Source organism: Pongo pygmaeus, chromosome 13, assembly GCF_028885625.2.
Source record: "Pongo pygmaeus isolate AG05252 chromosome 13, NHGRI_mPonPyg2-v2.0_pri, whole genome shotgun sequence".
NCBI lineage: Eukaryota > Metazoa > Chordata > Mammalia > Primates > Hominidae > Pongo > Pongo pygmaeus.
Window position 1 is genome coordinate 117,924,929 of NC_072386.2, and position 26,203 is coordinate 117,951,131.

Sequence of the window (26,203 nt, forward strand, 5' to 3'; positions counted from 1 at the left end):
AACTCCTGGCCTCAGTTCCCGCTGCTTCGGCCTCCCAAAGTGCTGGGATTACAGGTGTGAGCCTCCACACGACCCTAGTGTGCTATTCTTTTGGTTGCTCCTCAACATTTCTTTGCTGCTTGAGCAGAAATACCTAGTGCTTTGAGCAGGCTCTCTTTTGTTCTAAAAGACAACATTCCTATGTATTCCAGTAAAAATATGCAGTCTATTTTTGTTGCCCACTGGAGGTTACCCATTAATTCTGCCAGAAGAAGAAATTTGTGCCCTACTCTATGCTTGGCACAGGATCATTTAAACTGTTAAGCTCACAATCCAATCTGACAGACACTAAAAAAGGCACATCAGTTAGTAATCTGTTGCAGACAGCAGAATCCACTCTACCCAATATAAGCAGTAAGGGATGTTGTACTGATCCAGGGAATTAAGTGTGTACAGGTTTGTTGGAAGGGCTGGAGAGCCGACTGCTGTCTGAGCTCCCAGGACCACTCTGCTCTGCTGTCTTCAGGAAAGGAAAGCTGCCACATCATGTCAAGAAGCTGATCAATCAAGAAGCAAGGAGCTCCTGGCACCTTGACTAACTACAGACCCATGCTGCCTACTCTGCCTGGATCCCCAGAGCCACCACTGCTACTTCAGAAAGCTGGAGAATCAAGAAGCTGCTGACTCTAGAACCATGATACCCTTGTCACTGTCTGTAAAACCATGATACCCTTGTCACTGTCTGTAAAACCATGATACCCTTGTCACTGTCTGTAAAACCAGTGGTGTATCCTCTCTTGCACCACTGACTCAGTTCCAAGTCAGAGTCTCTCATGAGTGCATCTGACTTGCGGAATCTAAATCATGTCCAGAACTCTAACTGCAAAGGAGTTGAGAACATTAAGTTTTAGCTTTCCAACTTTTGCACAGTGGAAGGGTACTGAAGTGGGTATTGAGCAAGTCATTCCACAGTATCTGCCACAGACAGTATTTTTCTCCAATCATAACAAAAATAAATGAGACATATTGATGGAAAGTTGGTCACACAGTAGCCAAAGGTTCCCTGTACATGGGTGTGCTGTTGCATAGCTGGCATGCCCATGTGGGAACCACCTTATTGGGTGAAGAGGTAAAAATGGGCAATCCAGCCTCAGTTGGGTGCTTGAGGTAGACTTTCCAACCATAAGTGTCAGCGATTGCATAGTTTCAGCACAAATGGAAGTAAGGACATAAATATCTGTCTTGCATTTTATGACCAGAGAAAAAAGTGTCTCTAGAAGCACTGCCAGCCACTAAGTATTCCCCAGTGTCAGTTCCATAGATCAAGCCTGGGTTGATGTTTTGCAGATGGATTGTCTTTGCTCCTGTGCACTTGTCACAGTCCTCACAAAGCAGCTGCCTATCAGAGACTGGTAAAGCAGTGGAGCAGGTTTCCCATTCGTCTGACTGAAGCCAGCAGTGACCTCATTCAGGAAAGGCCAGATCAACCTGACATGTTCTCCCTATGCCAGACGAATATCTTTCTAATGCTTTTGGCATTCACATAGTCATGTATTCATTCAGCAGCTGTTTGTGGAGACCGCTGTGTGTTAAGTGCTTGGGATACACCATGAACAAAACAGATGAGGTTCCTGCCCCCTCATGGAGCTGACATTCTAGTTGAGGGAGATAGACCATGTCCCAATAAACAAATGCGTAACTAGGATGACTTCCAATAGTGATGAGGGCTATGGAGTAGGAGGTGATAGCATATAAGGAGTGTGCATGGGAGGGGGCCAGTTTAGATTTGGTGACAGGGAATCTGGTGTCCACTCCTGATTCGTCCACTGACAGCCGGCTGCTAACTGTAGCCTCCCACTGCGCCAGCTCTGCAGGGGTTGCTGCTCACTTGGTGGCTGCATCACTCCAACCTCAAAAGCTGATATTGGTTTGAAGACCTGCAAGAATGATGATTTATGCCTGGGTCCAGGTAGTTTTCAATGAACAATCAGAACAAGGAGTGTGCAAGATTAAGGGTGCAAGTGAGTGGGTGTAGCTCCCTGAAGCTTCCCATGTTCCCTGTGGGATATGGCTGAAGGTCAGTGATCAGGGTGGTGAAGTGGCTGCCAAGTTGAAGGAGCCAAAACTGAGATCTTGTCCTTTCTGCTGTTGTGCTGCATTCAGGGGTCTTCCTACTAACATTTGAGATGCCTTCTGGGCACAGTTGTGTTCTTCCATGGTCTTTTTTTTTTTTGAGATGGAATTTCGCTCTTGTTGCCCAGGCTGGAGTGTAATGGCATGATCTTGGCTCACCGCAAACTCTGTCTCCCGGGTTCAAGCGATTCTCCTGCCTCAGCCTCCCGAGTAGCTGGGATTACAGCCATGTGCCACCACCCCGGCTAATTTTGTATTTTTAGTAGAGGCAGGGTTTCTCCATGTTGGTCAGGCTGGTCTTGAACTCTCGACCTCAGGTGATCCACCCACCTCAGCCTCCCAAAGTGCTGGGATTATAGGCGTTAGCCACCACACCCGGCCTTTTTTTTGGTTTTTTGTTTTTGTTTTTTTTTGAGGACAGAGTCTCACCCTGTCATCCAAGCTAGAGTGCAATGGTGTGATCTCAGCTCACTGCAACCTCTGCCTCCCAGGAAGCAATTCTCCTGCCTTAGCCTCCTGAGTAGCTGGGATTACAGGAGCACACCACCATGCCTGGCTAATTTTTTTGTATCTTTAGTAGAGATGGGATTTCACCACGTTGGCCAAGCTGGTCTCGAACTCCTGACCTCGTGATCCGCCCACCTCGGCCTCCCAAAGTATGGTCTCTTTGAGACTTCATAATTAGGCCTCATCAGGCCTGGCTGTGGCTGCCACAGCTAGAGGGGCCCAGTCGAGCTCCCAGACAAGTTCTCTGGACTGCTGTTACTTCCTTGTGACCTTGAGGAGAGGCCTAACTGTGAAGTAGGCTGTGTTTCTCTCTACCTCTACCCCCATCCCTTTGGACTCAAATACTAAGACGCAAGGCACATCTAGGGCTTGGGAGTCACAACACAGGATGGGAAAACTGTAAACTGTATGCTTCTCAGGGCTATCCTCTGTCAAATAGGAAACCACATACATACAAAAACACTTTCCATAGGAGAGCTGCTCAGGGATACCCCGATGTCCTCTCCTACAGGTCCACTGCCCCCAGAAAGCACCTCCACACGGAATCATCCTTTCTCCTACCTTATTCTGGGATATTTATCCTAGAGCCTTGTGAAATCTGCCTATTGCAGTATTTGACGTTTTGAGAGAAGCTTTGTTCTCCTGGTGTCTTATTTTTCATCTGCTCCCTGTGGAAACCTCCTGATCTGTACTCCTCATCTGCCCAGTGCTGCCGTTTCTCATAGGTCCTGTGCTTGGTAGTCTTGCATGTTCATCTTTGACTAGAAGCAGCTCTCCTGGGTCGTGTACCTACTAATAATGTGGGTGGAACCACCTAGACTCCCTCCCGCTCTATCTGAGCAATGGTTGGATCTTCTCTTTTAGAACCTGAGCTTCAGGTCTGGCCTCAGGAAGTGGGGAGGTTACAGAGGCAATAGGAATGTGCCATCTCTTCTTACCAGTCCCACATTTTCCCATCGGTCCACCCAATTCCCTGTTCCTGTGCTCTATCTGACGCCCCTGGCAGGGCTTCCCTTGAATTTCCAGCCTTCACCCCCACTTCAAGGCAAGACCCTCTGTGGGTCAGTGTGATTTCCCCTGACTTGTCGTCTTTCTTTGGGCAGGTTCATGTGTACTTTTGGTTAATATCTTTCAAGAGATCTAAGTGGTTCCTAAGACATACTTATCCTTCTCTTCTTCAGCCTGTCCTCAGAAGGTCACACTTTCTCATTAGGAAGCTGGGACAGTGAAAAAAACAAAGAGGAAACCCTCTGCCCAGTCCCACCCTTGCTGCCAGTCCTCACCCCTCCAAATCAAGCCTGGCCAGGCCTTCAGGACACGTCAAGTCATTTCCCTCACATTACGGGAGATGTACAGACTCTGAATGATCTCTTTCGGTTTGTCTACACTTAATCATATGTAGCAGATCTCAGAGTTCTAGCATGGAGTTTGGCCACTCTCTTGTTTCAATAAGTTGTCTTTATATATTGAGCTATTTTTTGCTTTTTTTCCAAGAGTGCCAAGGAGTTATTATGCAAATGAGTACTTACTCCACTTCTTTCCAAGTTCTTCAACTGCTATATATTTTAAATAGTGAGAAGATAAAGGTAAAACATGTCAGAAGGTTAAGAGGAACATATTTTTTAAAATTAGAAAGGACTAGAAAAGATAAAAGAAATGAGTAAATTGATTAAAATTAACAGTGATGAGACAAAATCTGAACAGTTTTAGAAGTCAGAGAATTAGATGAAAGTGCAAAAAAAGAACTCTAAGAGTAAAGTATGGCAAAAAGATAAAATTAAATGAGAGAAAAGGTTTAAAAAGGCTAGCCTTTTAAATTTTTAATAAAATCTTAAAGATTAAAGGGCTAGAAAAGAACATGGTAAGACAATTAAATCATCAGTATTTAAAGATTAAAAAGCTAAAAAGAATGTAAACAATGTATTTGGTAATATTCCAAATTAAGGATGCATGTATATTTACTGATGTAGAAAGATGTATAAGACCTCTAGTTTAGAAAGAAAAGCAAGTCACAGAACATTGTGTAGTCCGAGCATATATATTGCATAAAGGTTTGCAGATAGAGAAAAGAATGGTAGGAAGCCAAACTACTGAAGTGGTAGGGAGCTACTGAAGAGGAAAGGGAGTGGGGTGGGGGGTGTCATGCACATCGTCAGCCAGTCCCCTTAGGTGCCCTCAGGTCCCTTTACCATTTCTGTGCTCTTTTTCCCATCCTGAGTGCCATGCACCGCCAGCACTCACAATGGTGACTCGCAGGTGAACTGCCTTTGCACCCTTGCACCCCACATGTGTAGACAGCTTGAAGGATTCACTTGGGCCTTTACATCACCCCATCCTCACTCCCACCCTGTGGCCCTCAGCCAGTGACTGAGGCTGCAGGAAATGGAAGCCTTGCCCCTTGTCTCAGGTGGGGACAACTCTGAGATGTCAGTTACCTTGAGCAGCAGTGTCCAAAATATAAAGCAAGCTACATATGTGACTTTACATTTTCTAGTAGCCACATTAAAATTCATTTTAATAAGGGGCTAAGCATGGCACTCATGCTTGTAACCCCAACACTTTGGGAAGTCGAGGTGGGAGGATCACTTGAACTGAGGAGTTTCAGACCACTGTGGGCAACATAGGACCCATGTCTATACAAATAATGTTTTAAAAAATTAGCCAGGTGTGATGGTGCACACCTGTGGTCCCAGCTACTCAGGAGGTTGAGGCATGAGTATCTCCTGAGCCTGGGAAGTCAAAGCTATAGTGAGTTATGATTGTGCCACTGCACTCCATCCTGGGTGGCAGAGTGAGACCCTGTCTCAAAAAAATTTTTTTTAATTAAAATTATTCTAACAATGTATTTATATAATTCAACATGTAATCAGTGTGAAAAATTATTAATGAGATGTTTTAAATTCATTTTTATTTGTACTAAGTCTTCAAAACCCAGTGTGTAACACAATTCACTTGGGATGTCCCCATTTCAGTTGCTCAGTAGTGGCTAGTGGCTACCCAGTCGGACAGCTCAGCGTCAGTCACATGGAAGCTGTTCCTCCACAGGGCTCTGCCTGAAACTGAAGTCCCACTGGGTTTCTTCTCGTTCCCTGTCCTGCTTCCTCCACTCCCTTATCAGTATCTTTTGAGAGCACTGCTTAATAAATCTTTTGCATACCAGTATTATCTTTGTAATTAAAATAAATCTGGGAGGTTCAAAAGAAAATGTCTCTCATCCCGAAGCCCTGATTTGTTATTTATTTGTTGGTGTATCACTAAGGTAGCCGTAAACTCTAGTGACACTGGGTTTTAGAAGACTCGGGGCTCCTTTGGGTAAAGAACAACTGATAACAGAACCCTGGTTTCTTGTGCTTTGTCATAAGTGGGCGACATGAGCCTTTGATGTCTATCTAGTTGCTGCCAAGATAAGTGGCCTGAAGCCAGCCTAGGGTGAGATTACCTAGAAGTCTGGGTCAGGTATGCAGCATGTGGCCTCTTGGGCCCAGGAAAGGCGATGGTGGAAGCCAGGTCATCATTTATAAGAGGAATACCAGAGGCACATGGCAAGAGAGAAGACAAAGGGGACAGGTAGGAGGTTATGTGAGTCTTGAATCCTTCCTGTATTAGGCACAGGTCATTAGAGTGACTTTTTTGAGATTTTTATTTGTTTGTTTTGTTTTGTTTTGTTTGAGACAGTCTCTGTCACCCAGGCTGGAGTGCAGTGGTATGATCTTGGCTCACTGCAACCTCTACCTCCCGGGTTCAAGTGATTCCTTTGCCTCAGCCTCCCAGATAGCTAGGATTACAGGCGTGAGCCACCATGCCCGGCCTGGTTTGTTGTTGTTGTTGTTTGCTTTTTAATATGCCTGCAGCCTTGGGTCTAACTGGCACCACTATAGAACCTTCTGAGTGGCCAGTGCCTGTCTGATTCCAAGGCCCCAACTTGTGTGGAGTCGCTTTTCTTGGTCTCCAGCCTCACAGCACTCCCTTCTCATGTACAAAACCTTTCTGAGCCATTACGCCTTTTGTCTTTTCACAGTCTTTTTTTCTTCCTTTTTTAAATTCACTTGCAACTCCAGCCAGAGATGTCACGTTTCTTAAGAAGACATTATAAAGAGTCCCCTTTGACCAAAGTGTTATATAAGATTGCTTTTTATTTTTCCATTTCCAAGTAATTGGATTTTGCTGGCTTGTTTGTCTGTCAGTTGAGGTAGAGGTGAGTGAAGAGCCCTGCTAATTGGCTCAGAAAATAATTCCAGTCAGAAGGAGCGTGATGCCTGCATTTCCTAACAAAGTAGCCCCATCATCCCACAACTGCCTTTTCCACCTTCCTTGATGCATCATCGGAGAAAGGAGCAGACACATCTCAGGAATGCATTTCCCAGTTTATTCCCATGAACAAGCCATTTATTAATTCAGCAAGCATTTACTGCTTATATATTCTATATGCTATTACTCTTGAACTGTGGGCTCTGGTCCTTGTCTCCAGTGTTGTTGCCAGTCTAGGCCCTTTTTATGGCTTTTCTTGGATTTTTAAATTAGAAGATAAACCAAGTGCTCCTGGACTACCCCAGTGATGGCCATGAAGTCCTACCACCAGTGATTCTCCGAAAGCATTCTAGACATAGCTTCCCTTACCAAATTCATACTGCCTTTCTCTAAACAAGTTTGTGATTGTTCAAATGCTCACTGGGCCTCCTTTTACTTTACACTCCACTGACTTAACTGATTGCTGAGGGATGTAACAGGACTTGGATGGTTCCATGGCCCAATGCTTCCTTGGTGAAGTAAGGTCATATGTGGTCTTGGTGGGGCCCCTGGGTCTTGAGGGTGCTTCAGTGTCACCCTCCTCCTTGCTTACCAGTGGGGCTGCCCTTTGGGAGGAGGGTAAAGCAGGCCAGGGATTGGCCTGCTGTTCTTCTCTGTCTCTTAGTGCCTTTCCCAACTCTTCTGCCTCAGGACAGCTGCCCAGCCTCCAGGCCCACTGATGGACCCGTTAACGAAGGGGCCCTGTGGGAGTCAGATGGCACAAACCATTCTATGGAAAGCAAAGTCGTCTCTCTCCTTCGGCATCCAGCCCCTTCAGACATGGCCAACGAAAGACCCTGAACTAGAGTCCCAGGTCAACCTGTAAGTAAGTAAAAGAAGCATCATCTCAGTTTGGGTTTATGTTCACTATAGCTTGAAATCCCTTAATGTTAAGAAGAATATACTTTTTACTTCTGGGGGGATAGTGGGGAGGGAGAGAGGAGTGGATGTTTGGTTGGGAGACTGCATTTCTGTTCTTATTTGTGTATTTAGTAATATTTATCGAGCACCTACTCCGTCCAGGTCCTGTGTCAGACATTGTGAGCAAAATAGATTCAGTTATTGTCATCAGTGGGCTTGCAGCACATGGGCAGCTAGCCTTTACTCAAATAATCACACAAATAAATACTAACAATTTGTAATAAGCTCTATGAAATGTGCTTCCTTGATTCAATAAACATTTACAGAATGCCTTCTCTGTGCCAGCAACCTACTGGGGATATTAGAGAATAATACATTTTACCTACCTTTGAATATAAATAGTATATGGAAGCAAAAACATTCCAATGTAATACAAAATAAATTTTAATAATAACTAGAATAGAATTAATACATTAGTAGACTCTAAGGCCTATAGGGTGATAACTGTGTTTTTATATTTACTCCTGAATCCCCAGGCCTTTGTTATGGTGTATGATAATACTTGGATGAATGAATAAGTAAATGAATAAAGATGATACAAGAGAGGGGTACTTAGCTTTCCAGGGGGAATCAAAGGCAGCCAGATGCAACAATACGGTTGACTTCAAAACAAACGAGATGCTTCATCAATTCAATGCAACAAATATTTGTATGCTTACTTACTGTACCCAGTGCTTTTGTGAAGCTAGTTCCTAGATAGGGACATGGATAAAGTCCCACCAGTGGGACTTTAAAAATCATTTATGCCTGAGACCTGCCCCTTGAGATTCTGACTCAGTGGATCTGAAGTGGGTGAAGGAAGACACTTTGTCTGCCCTCAAGGAACTCCCTACTTATCCAGGGAGACAGACAAGTCACCAGGTCACGCCAGTGATGCTGGAGAAGCAGCGTGAATAATGTGCTAAAGGAAGCCATCACCTGCTGGAGGACAGGGAAGAGAAGGGATAACAGTTGAGCTTGGCCTTGTAGGATGAGCATTGATGGGGCAAGAGAGAGGGAAGAAGATCTCTTTAAAACGAGGATGCCACAAAGCAAAGGCTCACATGCATGAGGCTGTGTTGATAGGCAGTAAACCAACAGTTCTTAACGCGGGTTGGACGTGAAAATTACCCAGGGTAGCTTTAAAAACATAGAAGTCTGCCCTGCCCCTCCAAAATTCTAAGGTCTAGGGTGGGACACAAGAACTCGTATTTTTACAAAGCTCCCCAGGTGATTCTCACGTGTGGTAAACGTTGAGAAACGCTGCTTTTAAGAAATGTAACCACAAATAAGTAAATACAAAATAATTATGAAGCACCTTATATGCCTAGCTCAGGGGCCTGAACCTTACATCTTAAGCAATGGGCACCATTGACAGCTTTTATGCACTGAAGAAGTGATGCAGTTTGGAACGTAAACGGGTCACATCGTTTAGATAAAATCGTGATGGTCAGTTCTGTGGTGGATTCTTAAGGGAAACTAGCGAAGCCAGGAGTCACTGTTGGCTTTTCAGAGCTTCCGCACCTTCCAGAAACTGCCTCTCAGGTGAATAAGATATTGAATGTCTCCTTGATCTGAAATGGGAATTTCAGATTTCAGGTGATACTGAATTATCTGAGCAAGATGGACCCGGTAGTCTCGCGGGTCCTTGGTGGCCCCAGCGCACTGCAGAGGAGGGGAGGGAACCCAGGGCGTCAGCTCCAAAGGTGGGGCGGGTGGGTAGCCCCGTCTTCCCTCTTTATCACTAATTAGGAGAAGGAATTTGTGTCCGGGGGGGTTTGGAGGTAACCCGAGGACGCTCAGCGCTGGAGCTCCGGGCAGGAGTTAAAGTACCCACAGCGGAGCTGGCCAGCGCTGCCTCCTTTCCAGACTGCAAGGCCCACAGTGCACCGCGCGGATGACGTGTAACAGGGGCGGGCGGGACCGCTGGAGAGCCTATGAGCACAGCGGAAGCACCCCGAGGGCCGCCTTCCGGCCCTATTGGTGAATCCGATTAGGGGTAGGACCGAGCCCTGGTGATTGGCGGCCGGAGGGATGTCAAAGCTGCCACGCGCACGTGGGTGGAGGCTGCGGAACTGCGATTGCTGCCGGGTAGGACGAGGTAGTGTGCACACCTCCGTCCTTAGGAAGGAGCCCAGCGGCAGATTCTGGACTTGCGTGGCCTCACCCGCTGATCTCACCCAGCGGCATGTAGAAATGGGTGGAGTCAGGCCTTGCTCTGGACCCCAGACTTACGGGCCGGACTTGAAACCAAATTGCAAGGCAGCCAGAGACTGGGTTCCCTGGAAAGATGCGTCTTTAAGAACCACTACCATTTTGTGGGCCGCCTATTCATTAACTCCTTCATTGAACAACTATTTATTGATCACCTGTGTACCAGGCACCTTGCCCAAGCATCCTAAATGCATTTTCTCATTTATTCACAAAACCCCAATGAGATAGGTGCTGTTATCTCCACTTTACAGGTAAGGGTGCGGAGGCCCAGACTTTTCTGGGACGCACAGCTTGGAAGTGACAGAACAGGGATTGGACTTCGGTCTGTCTGGTCCAGTGTCCATCTCTTAACCTCAGCGCACTCAGGCGTGCAATCAGGAGAAAAATATTTATGGGATGGCAGCGTCCACTGCTGTCCAGTGAAGTATATATAACAACAGTCCAGTGCTGAACACCAATGAAGTTGACCAAGCACCAAGTTGGGTCTTACACTAGGTACCACAGTACCTCAAAGACCTACTTTGAAGTTGGTGCTTCTTAGGGACTGGTGGGCAATGAGCCTGTGAAGGGAGACAGAAATCAACCCATTGGGGAGTGGGAGCCATTGGTCTTGACTCTCTAGAGGGGGGCATAGCATGCTCAGATTTGAAAGTTGGAAAGATAATTGGCATCAGTAGGCAACTGGATTTCAGTAGGATGAGGCTGGTGGCAGGGAGACCTATCAGAGCAGAAGATATGAAGGTAGATGTTAAGAGTTCTGATGAGCAACAGGAATGATGGGATTGATTTGGGAAGTATTTTGAGAAAGATTAGAGTGGATCTGGTAAGCGTATGGGTTGTGGGGTGAGGAAGTGAGGCTCAGAGCTTCAACTCAGGGAGTTGAGTAGTTGGTGTTGTCATTAATAAGACGGCACTGAGATGAGAAAGCACAAAATATAAGATAGAATAAAGCAAAGGTCATGTAGAAAATGATATCAGGGGCCAGGAGCGGTGGCTCATGCCCTTAATCCCAGCACTTTGAGAGGCCAAGTTGGGTGGATCACCTGAGGTCAGGAGTTTGAGACCAGCCTGGCCAACAAGGTGAAACCCCGTCTCTACTAAAAATACAAAAAATCAGCCAGGTGGGGTGACATGTGCCTGTAGTCCCAGCTACCTGGGAGGCTGAGGCAGGAGAATCACTTTAGCCCAGGAGGCGGGGATTGCAGTGAGCCGAGATTGCGTCACAGCACTCCAGCCTGGGCAATAGAGTGAGACTCTGTCTAAAAAAAAAAAAAAAAAAAAAAAAAAAAAAAAAAAAAAAAATTGCTGTCAGGGCTGAAGAAGAGTACAGTAACATCTTTGGGAACAGGAGGCACTTAGGAAAGTCTTCTTGGAGAGAAGGTGAAATGGACCTTGAGAAAGGAGTAGATCTTCCTTTTTTTTTTTTTTTTTTTTGCATCATTGTTAATAGGCAGAGATTGGGGAGGAGAGGATTCTAGATGGCGAGATTGGCATGGCAAAGGTACAAAGCAGGGACACTCTTTCAGCGCATTTTTGAGGAATAACAGCTGTCTTAGTTTGCCTCTTGTGTGGTGAAGTAGTGAAAGTCTGGAAAGTCAAATTGAGGGACATATTGTGCAAGATGTTGTACTGAATTCTGGAGTCATTGGGAGGTGCTGAATGGCTTTTGAGACAGGCAAGTGGTGGTTTGATGTCTGCTTTAGAAAATTAGTTTCACTGTTGTGTACACTGAAGAGCCCAGTTACGGGCTAGACTAGTGAGGGGCTTGTTGGTCGTAAGTGACAGAAACCCAACTCAAATTAGCTTAGGCCAAAAAGAGAATGTATGGGTTCATGGAACCCAAACTAAGAAAAGGGATGGATCTGGCTTCAGGGCTGATTAGATCCAGGGCCTCAATGCTGTCAAGTCAGATGGTTGTCTCCTATTCCTTCACCTCCTTTTCTCTCTTTCCCCGTGCTTCTTGATGCCTGCCAGCCTCCCTGTCTCCTACTGTCCATAGTTTAGTTTTTGATCTTTTGAGGAAAGTTGCCATGTGTTTGAGTTTGTCACCAAGGCATTAAACAAATATTAGGCAATTTTGTGATTTAGATATTTTTTAAAATTTTATTTTTTATTATTTGTTTTTAGTTTTCATGGGTACATAGTAGGTGTATATATTTATGTGATACCTGAGATATTTTGATACAGTTATGCAACATGTTATAATCACATCAGGGTAACTGGGGTATCCCTCGCCTTAAGCATTTATTCTTTGTGTTACAAATAACCCAATTATACTCTTTTAGTTATTTAAAAATGTACACTTCAATTATTTTTTACTATAGTCACCTTGTTTTGCTAGCAAATACTAGGTCTTACTCATCTTTCTATTTTTTCGTACTCATTAATTAAAGCTTCCCACTACCCCCTGTCCCCTATTATCCTTCCCAGCCTCTGGTAGCCCTCCTCCTACTCTCTATCTCCATGAGTTCAATTATTTTAATATTTAGTTCTACAAATAAGTGAAAACATGTGAAGTTTGTATTTAGACCCTTTTTAATAGCTTTCAGAAGATTTGAAATACCTAGTTTGCTCCTAAGTGTAGGGCTACTGTATTTTAAAACAAGTGCCAGAAAGTAAGCTTTTAATTTACTGTTAGGAGGAATTGTATTCCCCTGCCCTTGTGTCTCCATGAGAAACTTCTGCTGTACTCTCATGGAGGAGAGAGGTTGGAAGGGCGGCTGACTCGTCCCCTGCCTCCTTTCCTCTCTCCCTTTTGGGATCTGGTTGCCCACAGAGCTTGTGTGTTACCTCGCCTCCTGTTTCTATGTGGAAAAACACACCCGAGTCTTCTAGAGGTAGGTGTGGGGGCCCATCTGTTTCCATTCCCCTGTTGGAGCTTGACAGTCCTGAGACTATTTCCCTTGCAGCCGACCTGGCAGGTGTCTGCCTGTCTGCAGATCAGACTCTCCCACAGGAAGGTTGCCCCAGGGCCTAAACTTGTGGGAAGTAGTAGGAAGCCCATTTGCTTTTGGACTCAGCTTTGTTTGTCAATGAAACACTGACAGCAAGGAAATTTCTTACTTTCTTTTTCTTTTTTCTTTCTTTCTTTTTTTTTTTTTTTTTTGAAACAGAGTCTCACTCCATTGTCCAAGCTGGAGTACAGTGGTGTGATCTCGGTTCACTGCAGCCTCCATTTCCTGGGCTCAAGTGATCCTCCCACCTCAGCCTCCTGATTAGCTAGGACCACAGGTGTGCGCCACCATGCCCAGTTAATGTTTTTGTGTTTTTGGTAGAGACATGGTTTTGCCATGTTGCCCGGGCTGGTCTTGAACTCCTGAACTCAAAGAGATCTGCCTGCCTCAGCCTCCCAAAGTGCTTGGATTACAGGAATGAGCCACCGCGCCTGGCCAGTATTTTGTTTTTCATTTGCCTGATTCCTGGCACTAGTTCCCAACTAATTCCAAAAAGACAAGAAAGGGTTGGTGTATTAATAAGTTCCCAAAGCTCCAACGACTATGAGACAGGTGAGGATTTTTGGGCTGGGGCTGGGTTTTCTTTTTTATTTCCTTTTTCTTCCCTGTCTTAATAGAGTACCTGGCATGTAAAAAGTGCTTACTATTTGTTGTGTGTAAGTTAAGGGTACTAGAGTAGAGATGCCGGTTAGAAGGCCTCTGTAGCAGTGAAGGTCTGAGCTAAAGTAAAGAAAGTAAAAATGGAAAGGGGAGAAGGGGCAAGAAACTATGACAGGGTGGAATTCTAGAAGTATTCTCATGTGCAAAATGGCATATACAAAATTATGGACCAGGTGCAGTGGCTCACACCTGTAATCCCAGCACTTTGGGAGGCTGAGGTGGGTGGATCACTTGAGCCCAGGAGTTCAAGACCAGCCTGGGCAACATGATGAAACCCCATCTCTACCAAAGATGCAGGAAAATTAGCTGGGCATGGTGGTGTGTGCCTGTGGTCTCAGCTACCTGGGAGGCTGAGGTGGGAGGATCGCCTAAGCTCGGGAAGTTGAGGCTGCAATGAGCCGTGATTGTGTCACTGCACTTCTGCCTGGGTGATAGAGTGAGAACTTGTCTTAAAATAAATAAATAAATAAATAAATAAAAGATTATGCATTGCAGCATCATTAGTAATAGAAAATATTGAAAACCATTTAACTAGGGGCTTGGTTAAGTAAAATATGGTATGTCTACTCAATATAAGAAAGAATACAAGAGGCCCAGGTGTGGTGGCTCATGCCTGTAATCCCAGCACTTTGCGAGGCCGAGGCGGGTGGATCACCTGAGGTCAGCAGTTCGAGACCAGCCTGGCCAACATGGTGAAACCCCGTCTCTACTAAAAATACAAAAAATTAGCCAGACGTGGTGGTGGACGCCTGTAATCCCAGCTACTCGGGAGGTGGAGGCAGAAGAATCACTTGAACCCAGGAGGCAGAGGTTGCAGGGAGCCAAGATTGCACTATTGGGCTCTAGCCTGGGCAACGAGTGAAATTCCGTGTGAAAAAAAAAGAAAGAATACAAGAGCTTTTTTGTTACTGATTTGGAAGGATTGCTGAGATACATTAAATGAAAAGAACAAGGAGTGGGATTGTGTGTAGTGTGCTACCATTTGTGTAAAAAAAGGGGAAAGGGGAAGATGTATTTCTTTGTCTTTTAAATACATACAATACCTCTGGGAGTTACGCAAGAAAAAATAAAGGTTGCCTGTGGGGAGAGGAAATGGGGGCTGGGAGGCAGAAGATGGGGAGACTTTTTCCTGTACAGCCTTGTATACTCTGAGTTTTGAACCAACTGAATGTGTTATCTCTTTAAATAATAAAATACAAATACATAGATACAGTCATACACGTTTCAAAAGCAACGTGGTGGTGGGAGCAGTAGCAGGCCTGGTGACTGATTAGATGTGGGATGTGAGAGAAGACATGGGAGATGACTCCGAACTTTGTAGCTTGAGTGACTGGCAAGAGGGCAGCCCCTCTGCTAACAGAGTCAGGAATGCAGGAATGGTAGTAAGTCTGATTAGGGGCACATGATATTTTGGGGGCTGCTGGGGTATCCATGGAACCATGTTCAGTATTTTGAAGTCTGGGTTTGCAGTTGGGGAGAAAGATTCGAGTTGGAGGTTTGGTTTGGAGAGTCATTAGAACAGAGCTAATATGTGAAGACTCGGGCACAGTCGAGATTTTCAGGGAGGGAGGTGGACTGAATTGAAGGGAGAGGGATGTGGATCTTCACCATTCAAGGTGACACAGAGTTAAGGATGCTGCTCATAGACTGCAAGCACAGAACAGAACTCGTTTGTTGCTGCTCCTTGTGCCCTAAGAACAGGGAGGAGGATGGTCTCGCTCCCTGCCAGGATGTCCTGGCCCTTTTCTGGATGCCCTGCTCACTGTTGAGCTCAGCATCCCCTGCAGGAATAACTGCTAAAAGTAATCATTTTTCCTCAAGGAGGTTATGCCATTACTAAGAATTCTATTCCTTTGACTATTACAGTCTTCGGGTCTTTCAACTTTCATGTTCCTCAAGGACCAGTAACCCATTTTTGGTGCTAACCTCATCTCAAAGTACAGTACAGCACACCATAAGGGCACACTATAAATAGGGATTAGATAGTATTACTATTTTTAATCAGTGCTTTTAGGAGGCAAAAGGCAATTGTTTGGGCTGCCCTGCCCTAAATTCACCTTAGCCAGCACTCATTTTTATAAATCTAATTTTGTCCTTAGAAACAGGTTGGTTGTTTTCTTGTCATCTCCTATAGTAATAAATGTTCTTAGTTCAAATACTTTTGCTTCCTATATTTCCGTGAGTTTGGCTTATCTATTATTTTGCTTTCTTTGAAGAACATCCCCCCTTCCCTCATCACTCTCAATCACCATTGATTTCATAGTTTTTTTTTTTTTCAGGAGAGTATCTCAGAATCAGAGCAGCTTAGTGAAGTAAACATTTTAGAAAATCTTTCAAAAATATAGTTTGACCTTAAAAGCACAGAGTAAGTTGCTTTTCTTCCACTATGTGGTCTGAATGTGCCTGAAGAAAAACAGAGCACAGATAACGTGGAGTGGACCTAAATTGGTCCAGAAATTTGGAATACAATATACAGACCATTTGAAAAGTAGCTCTGTGCCTCCCAATCCGTTAAGGCAAAATTCATGTCAGTTCCACAGCATTTATTTTTATGTTTGAGACTAAGAATTTCTCACGTATCGGTATTGGCAATGAAAGGGATCAGAATATGCCACCCCAAAATACACCACTTTGGCAAAAGGATTATTTTGAGCTGAAGGCAGTTGAAAAAAAGCAGACACAGGAAGAACTCTCTGCCCTTTTTCTATCTGCCTAAGAGCAGGGCATAAATTTCCCCTTGTGAAGATACCCCTCCCCTTAACTGCACCAAGAGGAGAACAACACTTATCACCAGAGATGGAGATAGAGATGAGACAAACCCCACTAAATAACCTTTAACTACCGTTGGTTTCCCCCACATATACCTTCCAGTAAGTTACCAGCCCTAGAAACCCCAAACCCTTTTTCCTTTGTCTAGTCATTTCCCCACAGTTTATCACCCTTTGTCAAAATAGTATATAAGCCCCCCAGTGTAAGTGCCTTTTTGGATTTTTATTTGTTTTCTGTGGAACCTTCCTGCATGTAAAATTAAACATAACACTTGTATACTTTTTCTCCTGTCAATCTGTCTTTTTCCAGTTAAATTTGCAGGCCTCAGGGAAAGAACTAAGAGGGTAGAGGAAAAATTTTTCTTCCCTCATGGTTATGTCCCTAAAGCAACAAAATTGTAGAGTACAGCAAATTCTGGCTTGCCCCTAGCCATCTACAGAGACCTTTTTTCTTCTCTGTTGTTGATGAGAAGCATGAATACACAGCCTGTTTATTCAAATATTTATTGTGTAAACTGGACACCACAATAAGTGCTTCATACGTCTTTTTTCATTAAATCCAATGGGAAGGCACTATGATGATAAATATTTGTTGAGTTAATTCATTAATCAAACCATCAAACCCCATTATATAGTGTAGGAACTGAGGTCCATGAAGGCGATGTTTATTGCCTAAGATCAAGCAGTGAGTTAGTGGTGACTCAGACAGGGCTAAGTAGATACCAAGCAACATTTATGCACGTATAATTTCTCTACACATGTATTTAAGTTCAGAGTTCATATTTTCTGTATGTGATCTTTGTTTTGGAATTTTTTGTTGAGCTATAATTTACATGCAATAAAATGCAGATATCTTAAATATACAGTGGGATGAATTTTGACAGTTGTAGCTGATTGATTTTTTAATGTTATGGTGTCAGTCAGTTCCACTTAATTGCATTATCTATTTATTGAGAAACATCAATCTCTAGACATGGGGAATGTCATCGTGAACTGACAGCTAGTGAGCCATGTCACAATTTAGTCATTGTGATTGCTCCCACAGTATTTTCTTTGTTCACTTATATTAGTGGCATTGTATTAACCCCTGAAATGAATTTTTTGAGATGAACCTGAGGCAACATTTATAGCATTTTTATGTCTGACTCAAAGACAAATTTCATGAATATGCTGTATAAGGCAGTTCACTTCAGCTGTTAGTGGAATTGTGAGCCGAGGGATTGTCTCATGGGCTTGACCCTACAGAAAGTTATGAACTGGTCTGTGTGTTTGCCCTGTCCCTTCTTTAGACACTTCCCCAGTATGGCTAGCCTCACCCTCCCCTGTTACTCCCAGCCTCCTTTACAGAAGGAAAAAAACCAAGGGGGCATGATGGCTCTCCTCAAATATTTGAGATATTTGAAGGGCTTTCCTATACAAGTGATTTTAACTTGTTTTATATGGCCCCAAAGGACTGGCTGGCTTGCTTGCATTCATTCACTCTTTCATTTAACAAAACCCTACTAAGAACTAAGTCTGTACCAGATAGTATGTTAGGTGCTTAGGCTCAGTACTGAAAACAGGGAACCCATTGTGAAGCTTAAATTGTAGGTGGGGAGGCGGGTGTTAATCAGATTCCCACTCTGTAATTCCTAGTTTGGGAGGGAGAGTCAGGAAGAAGGAGGAGTTTGGAGGGAGCATTCTAGGTGCTAAGGGCAGCTCAGCAAATAGAAGGGAATAGGAGAAAGGCAGTATGGCTGGAGTGCTGAGCGGGGAGTGGTGCCAGACTAGGCAGGTGGTTGGGGGTGTAGGAGTAATGGTGAGGAAGTTAAGAAAAGATGAAGGGTGTAGGTGTAGGACCAGCTGGTGGAGATAAAGGTGTGATGGATTTCAACTCAATATAGAAAAATCTGTTTAACAGGAAGAAGGGAGGACCTGGGTTGTGGGGGTGTTTCTTATCACTGAGAGTGTGCAAGTAGAGACTGGATGGCTATTTTTCAAGTATCTGGTAAAGGATACACAACTGCAGATAAAAGATTAGACACTAGAAGGTCCTTAAGTCTCTGGACCTGGAAGTCTCTGAAGTCTCTTCTAACCCAGTGAAAGAGACAGAGATGAGATGGCTTCATGGGATTTTGTAGAGAAGATACCTTTCATTGGCATCTGGTGGGTGGGAAATGAGTTGGTCAGCGTCTCTCAGGGTAACTGTAACAAAATCACCTATTAAATGTATTTTAGTTTAAAATGTAGGTGCTTGGATCCCATTCCTGAAGATTCTAATTGAGGAGGTCTGGGGTAGGAACTGGACATTTACTTATTTAGATGAAAAAAATTATAAAGCAAACTTTGAAACTTTTGCATGGAACAATAGAGACTCTTTAGGAAATCATGATGGTGAAGGATTTCTTAAGTCAGAAAAACAAAGACCATAAAGGAAAAGATTGAAAATGTCTGCATTAGAATTTGAAAACGTATGCATGATCAAAGATATCAGAAACAAAATTTAAAAAGAAAAACACCTATCTGGAAGAAGACATCTGTAATTTGTTAACAAAAAATGAGTTGGTATTCAGAATATACAAATAATATCTACCAATTCTCACGCCTGTAATCCCAGCACTTTGGGAGGCCGAGGCAGGCGGATCACTTGAGATCAGGAGTTTGAGACCAGCCTGGCCAACATGGTGAAACCCCGTCTCTACTAAAAATACAAAAATTAACCAGATGTGGTGGCACATGCTTGTAATCCCAGCCACTCAGGAGGCTGAGGCAGGAAAATCGCTTGAACCCGGGAGGTGGAGGTTACAATGAGCCAAGATCGCGCCACTGCACTCCAGCCTGGGTGACAGAGCGAGATTCTGTCTCAAAAAAAAAAAAAAAAATCTACCAATTAATTGGAAAAACACCAATAACATACAGAAAAGGAGGGGGGCAAAAGATTTGGAATAGGCAAATCATGGAAAAGGTAGCCCAAAAGGCCAATAAGCAAAGAAAAAGATGTTCAAGCTCTTGAGCTATCAGAGGAATGCAAATTAAAGCCGTACCTCAGTGAGACACCATTTCATACTCTTCAGACTGGCAAAAACTAATACCTGACAATCCCAAGTGTTAGTTAGACTGTGGAGCAACTAGAATGCATATGCTGCTCATGAGAGGGTAAATTGGCGTACTCACTTTGGAAAGCAAATGTGACACTATGTAGAAAAAATAAGAGTGCACACATCATGACCTTGCAGCTTCACTCCTGGGTATGGAATCTAGGGATATGATTGCACTGGTATTCAAGGTGGCATGTAAAAGGATGTTCATTACAGCATTGTTTAAACATTGGAAACAACCAAAATGTCCAACAATAGGAGAATGGAGGATATTGATGCAGCAGGATATCATATAGCAGCTAAAGTGGGTGGGTTAGAGCTACAGGCATCACCATGAACAAATCTCAAGAGCAAATTGTTCAGCCAGATGAGCTAGTTGCAGGAAGATATGCATGGTATAGTATTTACTTGTGTAAATTTTTAAAACATGCTAAACAATGCAGTATATTGGAAATGAGTAAGTACATAGTATAAATATAAAACTATAAGCAGGCAGTATAAGCCCAATTAGTGATTGTTTCAGGGGAGGGAGAGATGTAAATTGGGTCAGGAAGAGGTACACAGGGGTTTTAAGTATATCTGTAATGTTCATTATATTATTCTTCATTATTCTGTACCTTGAAATATTTGATAATAAAACAAGTTAGAGACAAAATTCCAGGTGATTCTGATACACAGCTAGGCTTGAGAACCAAGATGTAGAATCAGTGCTTCTCAGATTTCAATGTGCATATGAATCCCAGGGAAATCTTGTTAAAATGCTGATTCTGTTTCTTAGGTCTGGGGTGGGTCCTGGGACATTGCATTTCTCACCAGCTCATATCAAAAGACCACACTGAGCAGCAGAATCACAATGACCTTGGTGTTCTCTAGGAATCTCGCTACCTAGGGACTGCAGAAACACCTGTTCCAAATAGTAGGCATCCCTTCAAGGTCTGGGCACAGCTGGGGGCAGATCTTGTGAATCCCAGCAAGGAAACCTTATGAACCTGGAGAGATAGACTTTCAAGGGATTTCCCCAAAGAAGTAGCTCTGCAGGTGGTTAAGGGAGGTATGCCACAACATATGTTGCCTACTGAATTATTTTCCTTATATTAAGTTTCCGTTTAATACAATTTGGTCATGCATTTATAGATCCCACATGGAGTGATGTTTCCCAAACTAAATTATACTCTGGGCTGGAAAACCCTCAAGTCTTGACCTTACAGGAAAAGAGAAGCCAAGGTTGCTGTCACTGAAGAATTAAGAAAGGAGGGAGCAGGTGTGCAAAACATCGTACTTCACAGGAACCACTTAGTAATGTTTCCCAGGTTTCTGGATGATGGGTCTTGAGCTGAGAAGAGTGTGACAGACCTCCCCGGCTTCTGCTGTGGGCACCCACACCCGAAGACTGCATATGCTACTGACGAAGGGGATAAAAAGAGGCTGTTTTACAGTTTGCCAGATTTGCTATATACATATTGTGCTTTGCTTGCACAATATTTTTGTTCCTGTGAAGTCCTGTGTACTTTGTGTCTTTCTTTCCCACTGCACTGTAAGCTCTATGAGAGCAGGGACCACATATCTCAGGTTCAGCACCTGGCACAGTGCCTGGTACCTTGTAGGTACTCAGTAACCGTTTATTAAGTGAGTGAAAGAATTTTCACTCAGATACGGTATTTTAAATTAAACTTTTTATTTTGAGATAATTATAGATTCATGTGCAGTAGTAAGAAATAACACAGAGATATCTCATGTACCCTTTACCAGGTTTCCCCCAGGGGCAGCATCTTGTGTAACTATAGTAACTATAGTACTGTATTGCAAGCAGGAAATTGATGTTGATACAATCCACTGATGTTTAGATTTGCCCAGTTTTACATGCAGTTTTATTACATGTGTAGGTTCCTGTATTTACCTGTATTCACAGACAAGATACAGAACAGTTCCATCCCCAAGGGCTCTCTCATGTTGCCCTTTTATAACCACACCTCCCTCCATCCTCCCTCTATAATTTGGTCATTTCAAGAATGAATCATACAATTTGTAACCTTTTAGGGTTGACATTTTCCATTCAGCATAATTCCCTGGAGATTAATCCAAGTTGTTGCATACATCAGTAGTTTGTTCCTTTTAATTGCTCAGTAATATTCTGTGGTGTGGATGTACCACAGTTTGTTTGACTGTTTGCCCTTTGAAGGACATCTAAGTGGTTTCCAGTTTTTGGCTGTTATCAATAAAGCTGTTTTGAACATTTTTGTGCAGGGTGTTGACCATACATTTTCATTTTTCTGGGATAAATGCCCAAGAGTGCAATTGCTGGGTCACATGGTAACTGCATATTTCACTTATAAGAAACTGCCAAACTGTTTTCTGAAGAGGCTTAGCTTAGAATTTTATAGTCCCACTTGCAATGGATGACTGGTCCAGCTTCTCCACTTCCTTGCCAGCATTTGGTATGGTTACTATTTTTTATTTTAGAGATATGATAGTAAAGGCACTGATAGAGATCATTATTGAAAGGAATCTTGCAGTGAATTGCCACAAGTCTTTATTAATGCTAGTGAACCACATAAATTTCAGGGGCACATGTCTGCATCAGAAACTTAGTGGACACACCGATTCTGTAGGAGGTGTGCTTTCCAGAATTAGAGAAAAGAGAACTAGAATGAGAAAGATGACTGAAAAATGGTAAACAATAACTTCAAATGTACTTGAAAGTATGTCTGAGAATGTATACTGGCAGTTGTTGGGGGGTGCAGGGAGAAGAGAAAGGGAAAGAAACCCACCTGTGTTCAAGTAGAGCAAATGTAGTAATTTATTCACAATTAATTTATTCAACAAATATTTATCAAGTGGCCTGTTATGAACCAGGAACTCTATAAGGTACCTCAGGGCATGGTGATGGCCAAGACAGGTAAGATCCATGACAGTTAGAATAACTAGCATTTATTTAGTGGCTACTGTGTGCCATATGATCTCTTTCAGTCCTCCCATGGAGACAGATATTGTTTTAATCCCCTGTTGCAATGAGGAAACAGGCTCAGGGAGGATAAGTAACTTGTCTGAGGTCACGGTGGTCATGTGTGATGGAGCCGAAATTCAAATCCAGGAGTATCTAACCACTTTATGGTTGGTGGATCTTGCTAAGGGATGGTAAACTTAAGATCCTGGTACGAGGAACACATGGTATTGTACCCCCAGAAACACAACAGGGGAGCAGGGAGCTGTCTGGAGAGTCAGAAGAATCAAAGTGCCCTGATTTCCTGGGTCCCCTTTTGTTTTGGAAATCTTTCTGCTTACTTCCTACTTCGTATGTCTCAAAGGCCTTCAAGGGACAGAATTGTTCCATTTCATTATTAGAAGTTAATGTGGGCCAGGTGCAGTGGCTCATGCCTGTAATCCCACCACTTTGGGAGGCCGAAGCAGATGGATTGCTTGAGCCCAGGAGTTTGAGACCAACCTGGACAGCATGGCAAAATCCTATCTCTACAAAAATATGAAAATTATCTGGGTGTGGTGGTGTGTGCCTGTAGTCCCAGCTACTTGAGAGGCTAAGGTGGGAGGATTGCTTGAACCTGGGAGTTCGAGGCTGCAGTGAACTGTGATGCTGCCACTGCACTCCAGCCTGGGCCAAAGAGTGAGACCCTGTCTCAAAAGACAAAAAGAAAAGAAATTAATGTCATTGCATCCCTGCTTTTCTGTGGCACTTTACTTATCTTCAGGAGGAGAGACAGCTGGTCCCTTCTGTGCAAGAAGCTATTCTAGCACCTGTTGTTAGGAGGCCCTGGGCTCCCTACAAGCCTAAAACTACAGTCTGGCACATGGTTTAGCTTCTCTGTCCCTCAATAAAGAGAATCCCTTCCATCTGTTTCTTACTGTCTGCCTATCGTGGAGCAGGGGCTGAGGCCTTTTCCTAGAGCTCCTGACTGTTGGTAGGCTTCTGAACAGCTGCCTGTTACTTCTCACAAATTCTCTCTACTGATCTAGGAAGAGTCTCCCTTGTCACTGTTGCTCTTAACTCTTCCACCAGGCCTGGCCACTGCTGAGGCCTGGCCTTGTGGGGTCTGTGGTGAGGTCAGCACTAATCTCAGTGTCAGTTGAGTGATAACCTAGATCTCTGAGTTTGGCTTCCCCTAGGGGGCTGGCTGACTCCTTTTCTTTCCTTATCAGTTTTAACAACTCTTGACTCTTTGGAGGAGGTTGTCCTGCTTTCCAGGAATGTGACTTACATCATGGAAATCTGTCTAGCTTCTACGTGGAGCTGGAAATCTTTGCTCTCATCCCAGGCCATATTTAGAGATTTAACATGGAGGTCCTCAGCTCTGTTCATGCCTGCGAAGTGTGATTCAGCATCCTCACATGTTAAATTGCCAAAGCAGAAGGGTTTATATTTAGAGCCTGGACCACGTTGCCTGTGGGAAACTTAAAGTTCTTTTTGGTACTTGCCTTGTTCAGGTCACTTCCTCTAGCCAGGTTTCAAAGTCTCTTCCCCTTGTCATGACAACAGGGGGTCCCAGGTATTTTCTAGGTGAGGTCAAACTGCTAGGCCAATGCTTTTAGGGGGGAGATGTAGTGCTGAAGCATGATGCCATCCTCAGCGCCGCCCTGGGAAGCCTGTTGCTTGGCCCTGGGTCTCCCTTACTGCTACCTTGGGATAAAAGGCAAAGCATTTTATTTAAAATTATTTTAAAGTTTAGTAATCATTTATGCCAACTTTCCAGGTCCCTTTCTAAAAACCTGAGAGGCATTCATATTACTAATAAGAGCTGGCTGGATGTGGTGGCTCATACGTATAATCCCAGCACTTTGGAAAACTGAGGTGGGAGGATCACTTGAGGCCAGAGTTTGAGACCAGCCATGGAAACATTGTGAGACCCCCCCATCTCTACAAAAAAAAAATTTTTTTTTAATTAACCAGGCATGTAGTCCCATCTACTCAAGAGGCTAAGGTAGGAGGATCGCTTAAACCCAGGAGTTCAAGCCTGCAGTGAGCTATGATTACACCACTGCACTCTAGCCTGGGCAACAGACATTGTGCTTAGAACCTTTTTCTGCTTTTTCTTGTTTATTCTTTATAACCCTGCTAAGTAGATGATATTTTCAATTGCATTGTACAGATGAAGGAACTAATGCCCAGAGAGGCTGAGAACCCATATCTGTGACTGAAGTGCGTGCTCTGAGGGACTACATTGCATCTCCTCCCATGGATAGAAACCTGTATTAAGTTAGCCTTGTCCTTCCTTATAAAGAGTGCTACAAAATGGTTAACAGGTTTCCCAGGATACCTGAGTCATCTGGAAAAGGAGTATGTTTCAAAGCATTGTTTGTGGACCACCTGCATCAGAATTCCCCTGGCTGCTTGTTAAAATCACGGATTAACTGACTTACAACCTCTCGGAATAGGGCCAGGGAATCTGCATTTTTGCAAAGCTCAGACTCTAAAGTCTGAGGAACATGTCCTCTGACATGGTGTCAGAATTTTTTTCACTGACACACTAATCAGTTTCTGGGTAGGCCTAAAACCAACAGTAGGGATTCGGGAGACCATACTACAGGGATTGGCAAACTTTTTCTTTAAAGGGTCAGTTCGTAAATAATTTGGGCTTTGTGGGCCATATGGGTCTCTGTTGGAGCAATTCAACTCTACTGTTGTAATCCAAAAGCAGCCATAGACAGTTCATAACCACTGGGCATGGCTATGCTCCAATAAAACTTTGCTTTCAAAAACAAGCAGTGGGCTGAATTGGGCTGTAGTTTGCCAACCCTTGATCTAGAGTCATCCTGGCCCACCAGCCCTCTGACAACCCCTGTTTGTGGAACTTATTCTTACACTACTTTCTATTACCTATGGAGAGCTATATCAACTAAGATAAAATTGCCTAATGTAACAGATAAACCCTGAATCCTAGTGACTTAAGGCAATAAAAGTTATTGCTCACTCATATCAGAGCCCAGTGAGGCTACTCCTGGTTAGAATCTTCTATGTGGGCCGGGCGCGGTGGCTCATGCCCGTAATCCCAGCACTTTGGGAGGTCAAGGCAGGTGGATCACCTGAGGTCAGGAGTTCGAGACTAGCCTGGCCAGCATGGTGAAACCCCATCTCTACTAAAAATACAAAGATTAGCTGGGCGTGGTGGCGGGCACCTGTAATCCCAGCTACTTGGGAGGCTGAGGCATGAGAATTGCTTGAACCCAGGAGGTGGAGGTTGCAGTGAGCTGAGACTGCACCATTGCACTCCAGCCTGGGCAACAAGAGCGAAACTCTGTCTCAAAAAAAAAAAAAAAAAAAAAAAAAAAAAATCTTCTATGTGGTCATTTAAGATCCAGGCCCCTTCATATTGTGGCTGTATCCCTCTTGGGCCGCAGAGTCCTCTCCATGCAGCTGGCAGATGAGGAAAGAGACCAAGGTTTATTCATGGGAAGGTTTTTTGTTGTTGTTGTTGTTGTTTTTGAGATGGAGTTTTGCTCTTGTTGCCCAGGCTGGAGTGCAGTGGCACAATCTCAGCTCACTGCAACCTCTGCCTCCCAGGTTCAAGTGATTCTCCTGCCTCAGCCTCCCAAGTAGCTGGGATTACAGGCATGCGCCACCATGCCTGGCTAATTTTGTATTTTTTTTAGTAGAGACAAGGTTTCTCCATGTTGGTCATGCTGGTCTCGAATTCCCGACCTCAGGTGATCCGCCCCCTTCGGCCTCCCAAAGTGCTGGGATTACAGGCGTGAGCCACCACGCCCGACATTCATG

At 44.0% G+C, this 26,203-nt stretch overlaps 1 protein-coding gene across 4 annotated transcripts in view; it reads left to right on the plus strand.

The window, feature by feature from the left end:
- GARNL3 (GTPase activating Rap/RanGAP domain like 3) overlaps window positions 1-26,203 on the plus strand; it is a 167,201-nt gene that overhangs the window by 12,038 nt on the left and 128,960 nt on the right. For 3 of the 4 annotated variants that reach the window (XM_063649940.1, XM_054501436.2, XM_054501435.2), the window contains exon 2: window positions 7,558-7,728. The exons of the other annotated variant lie outside the window; for it this stretch is intronic. In XM_063649940.1, coding sequence (XP_063506010.1) covers window positions 7,586-7,728 — 143 coding nt within the window. In that variant the 5' untranslated portion in view covers window positions 7,558-7,585. The remainder of the gene's footprint in view (window positions 1-7,557; window positions 7,729-26,203) is intronic. 4 annotated transcript variants of the gene reach the window in all.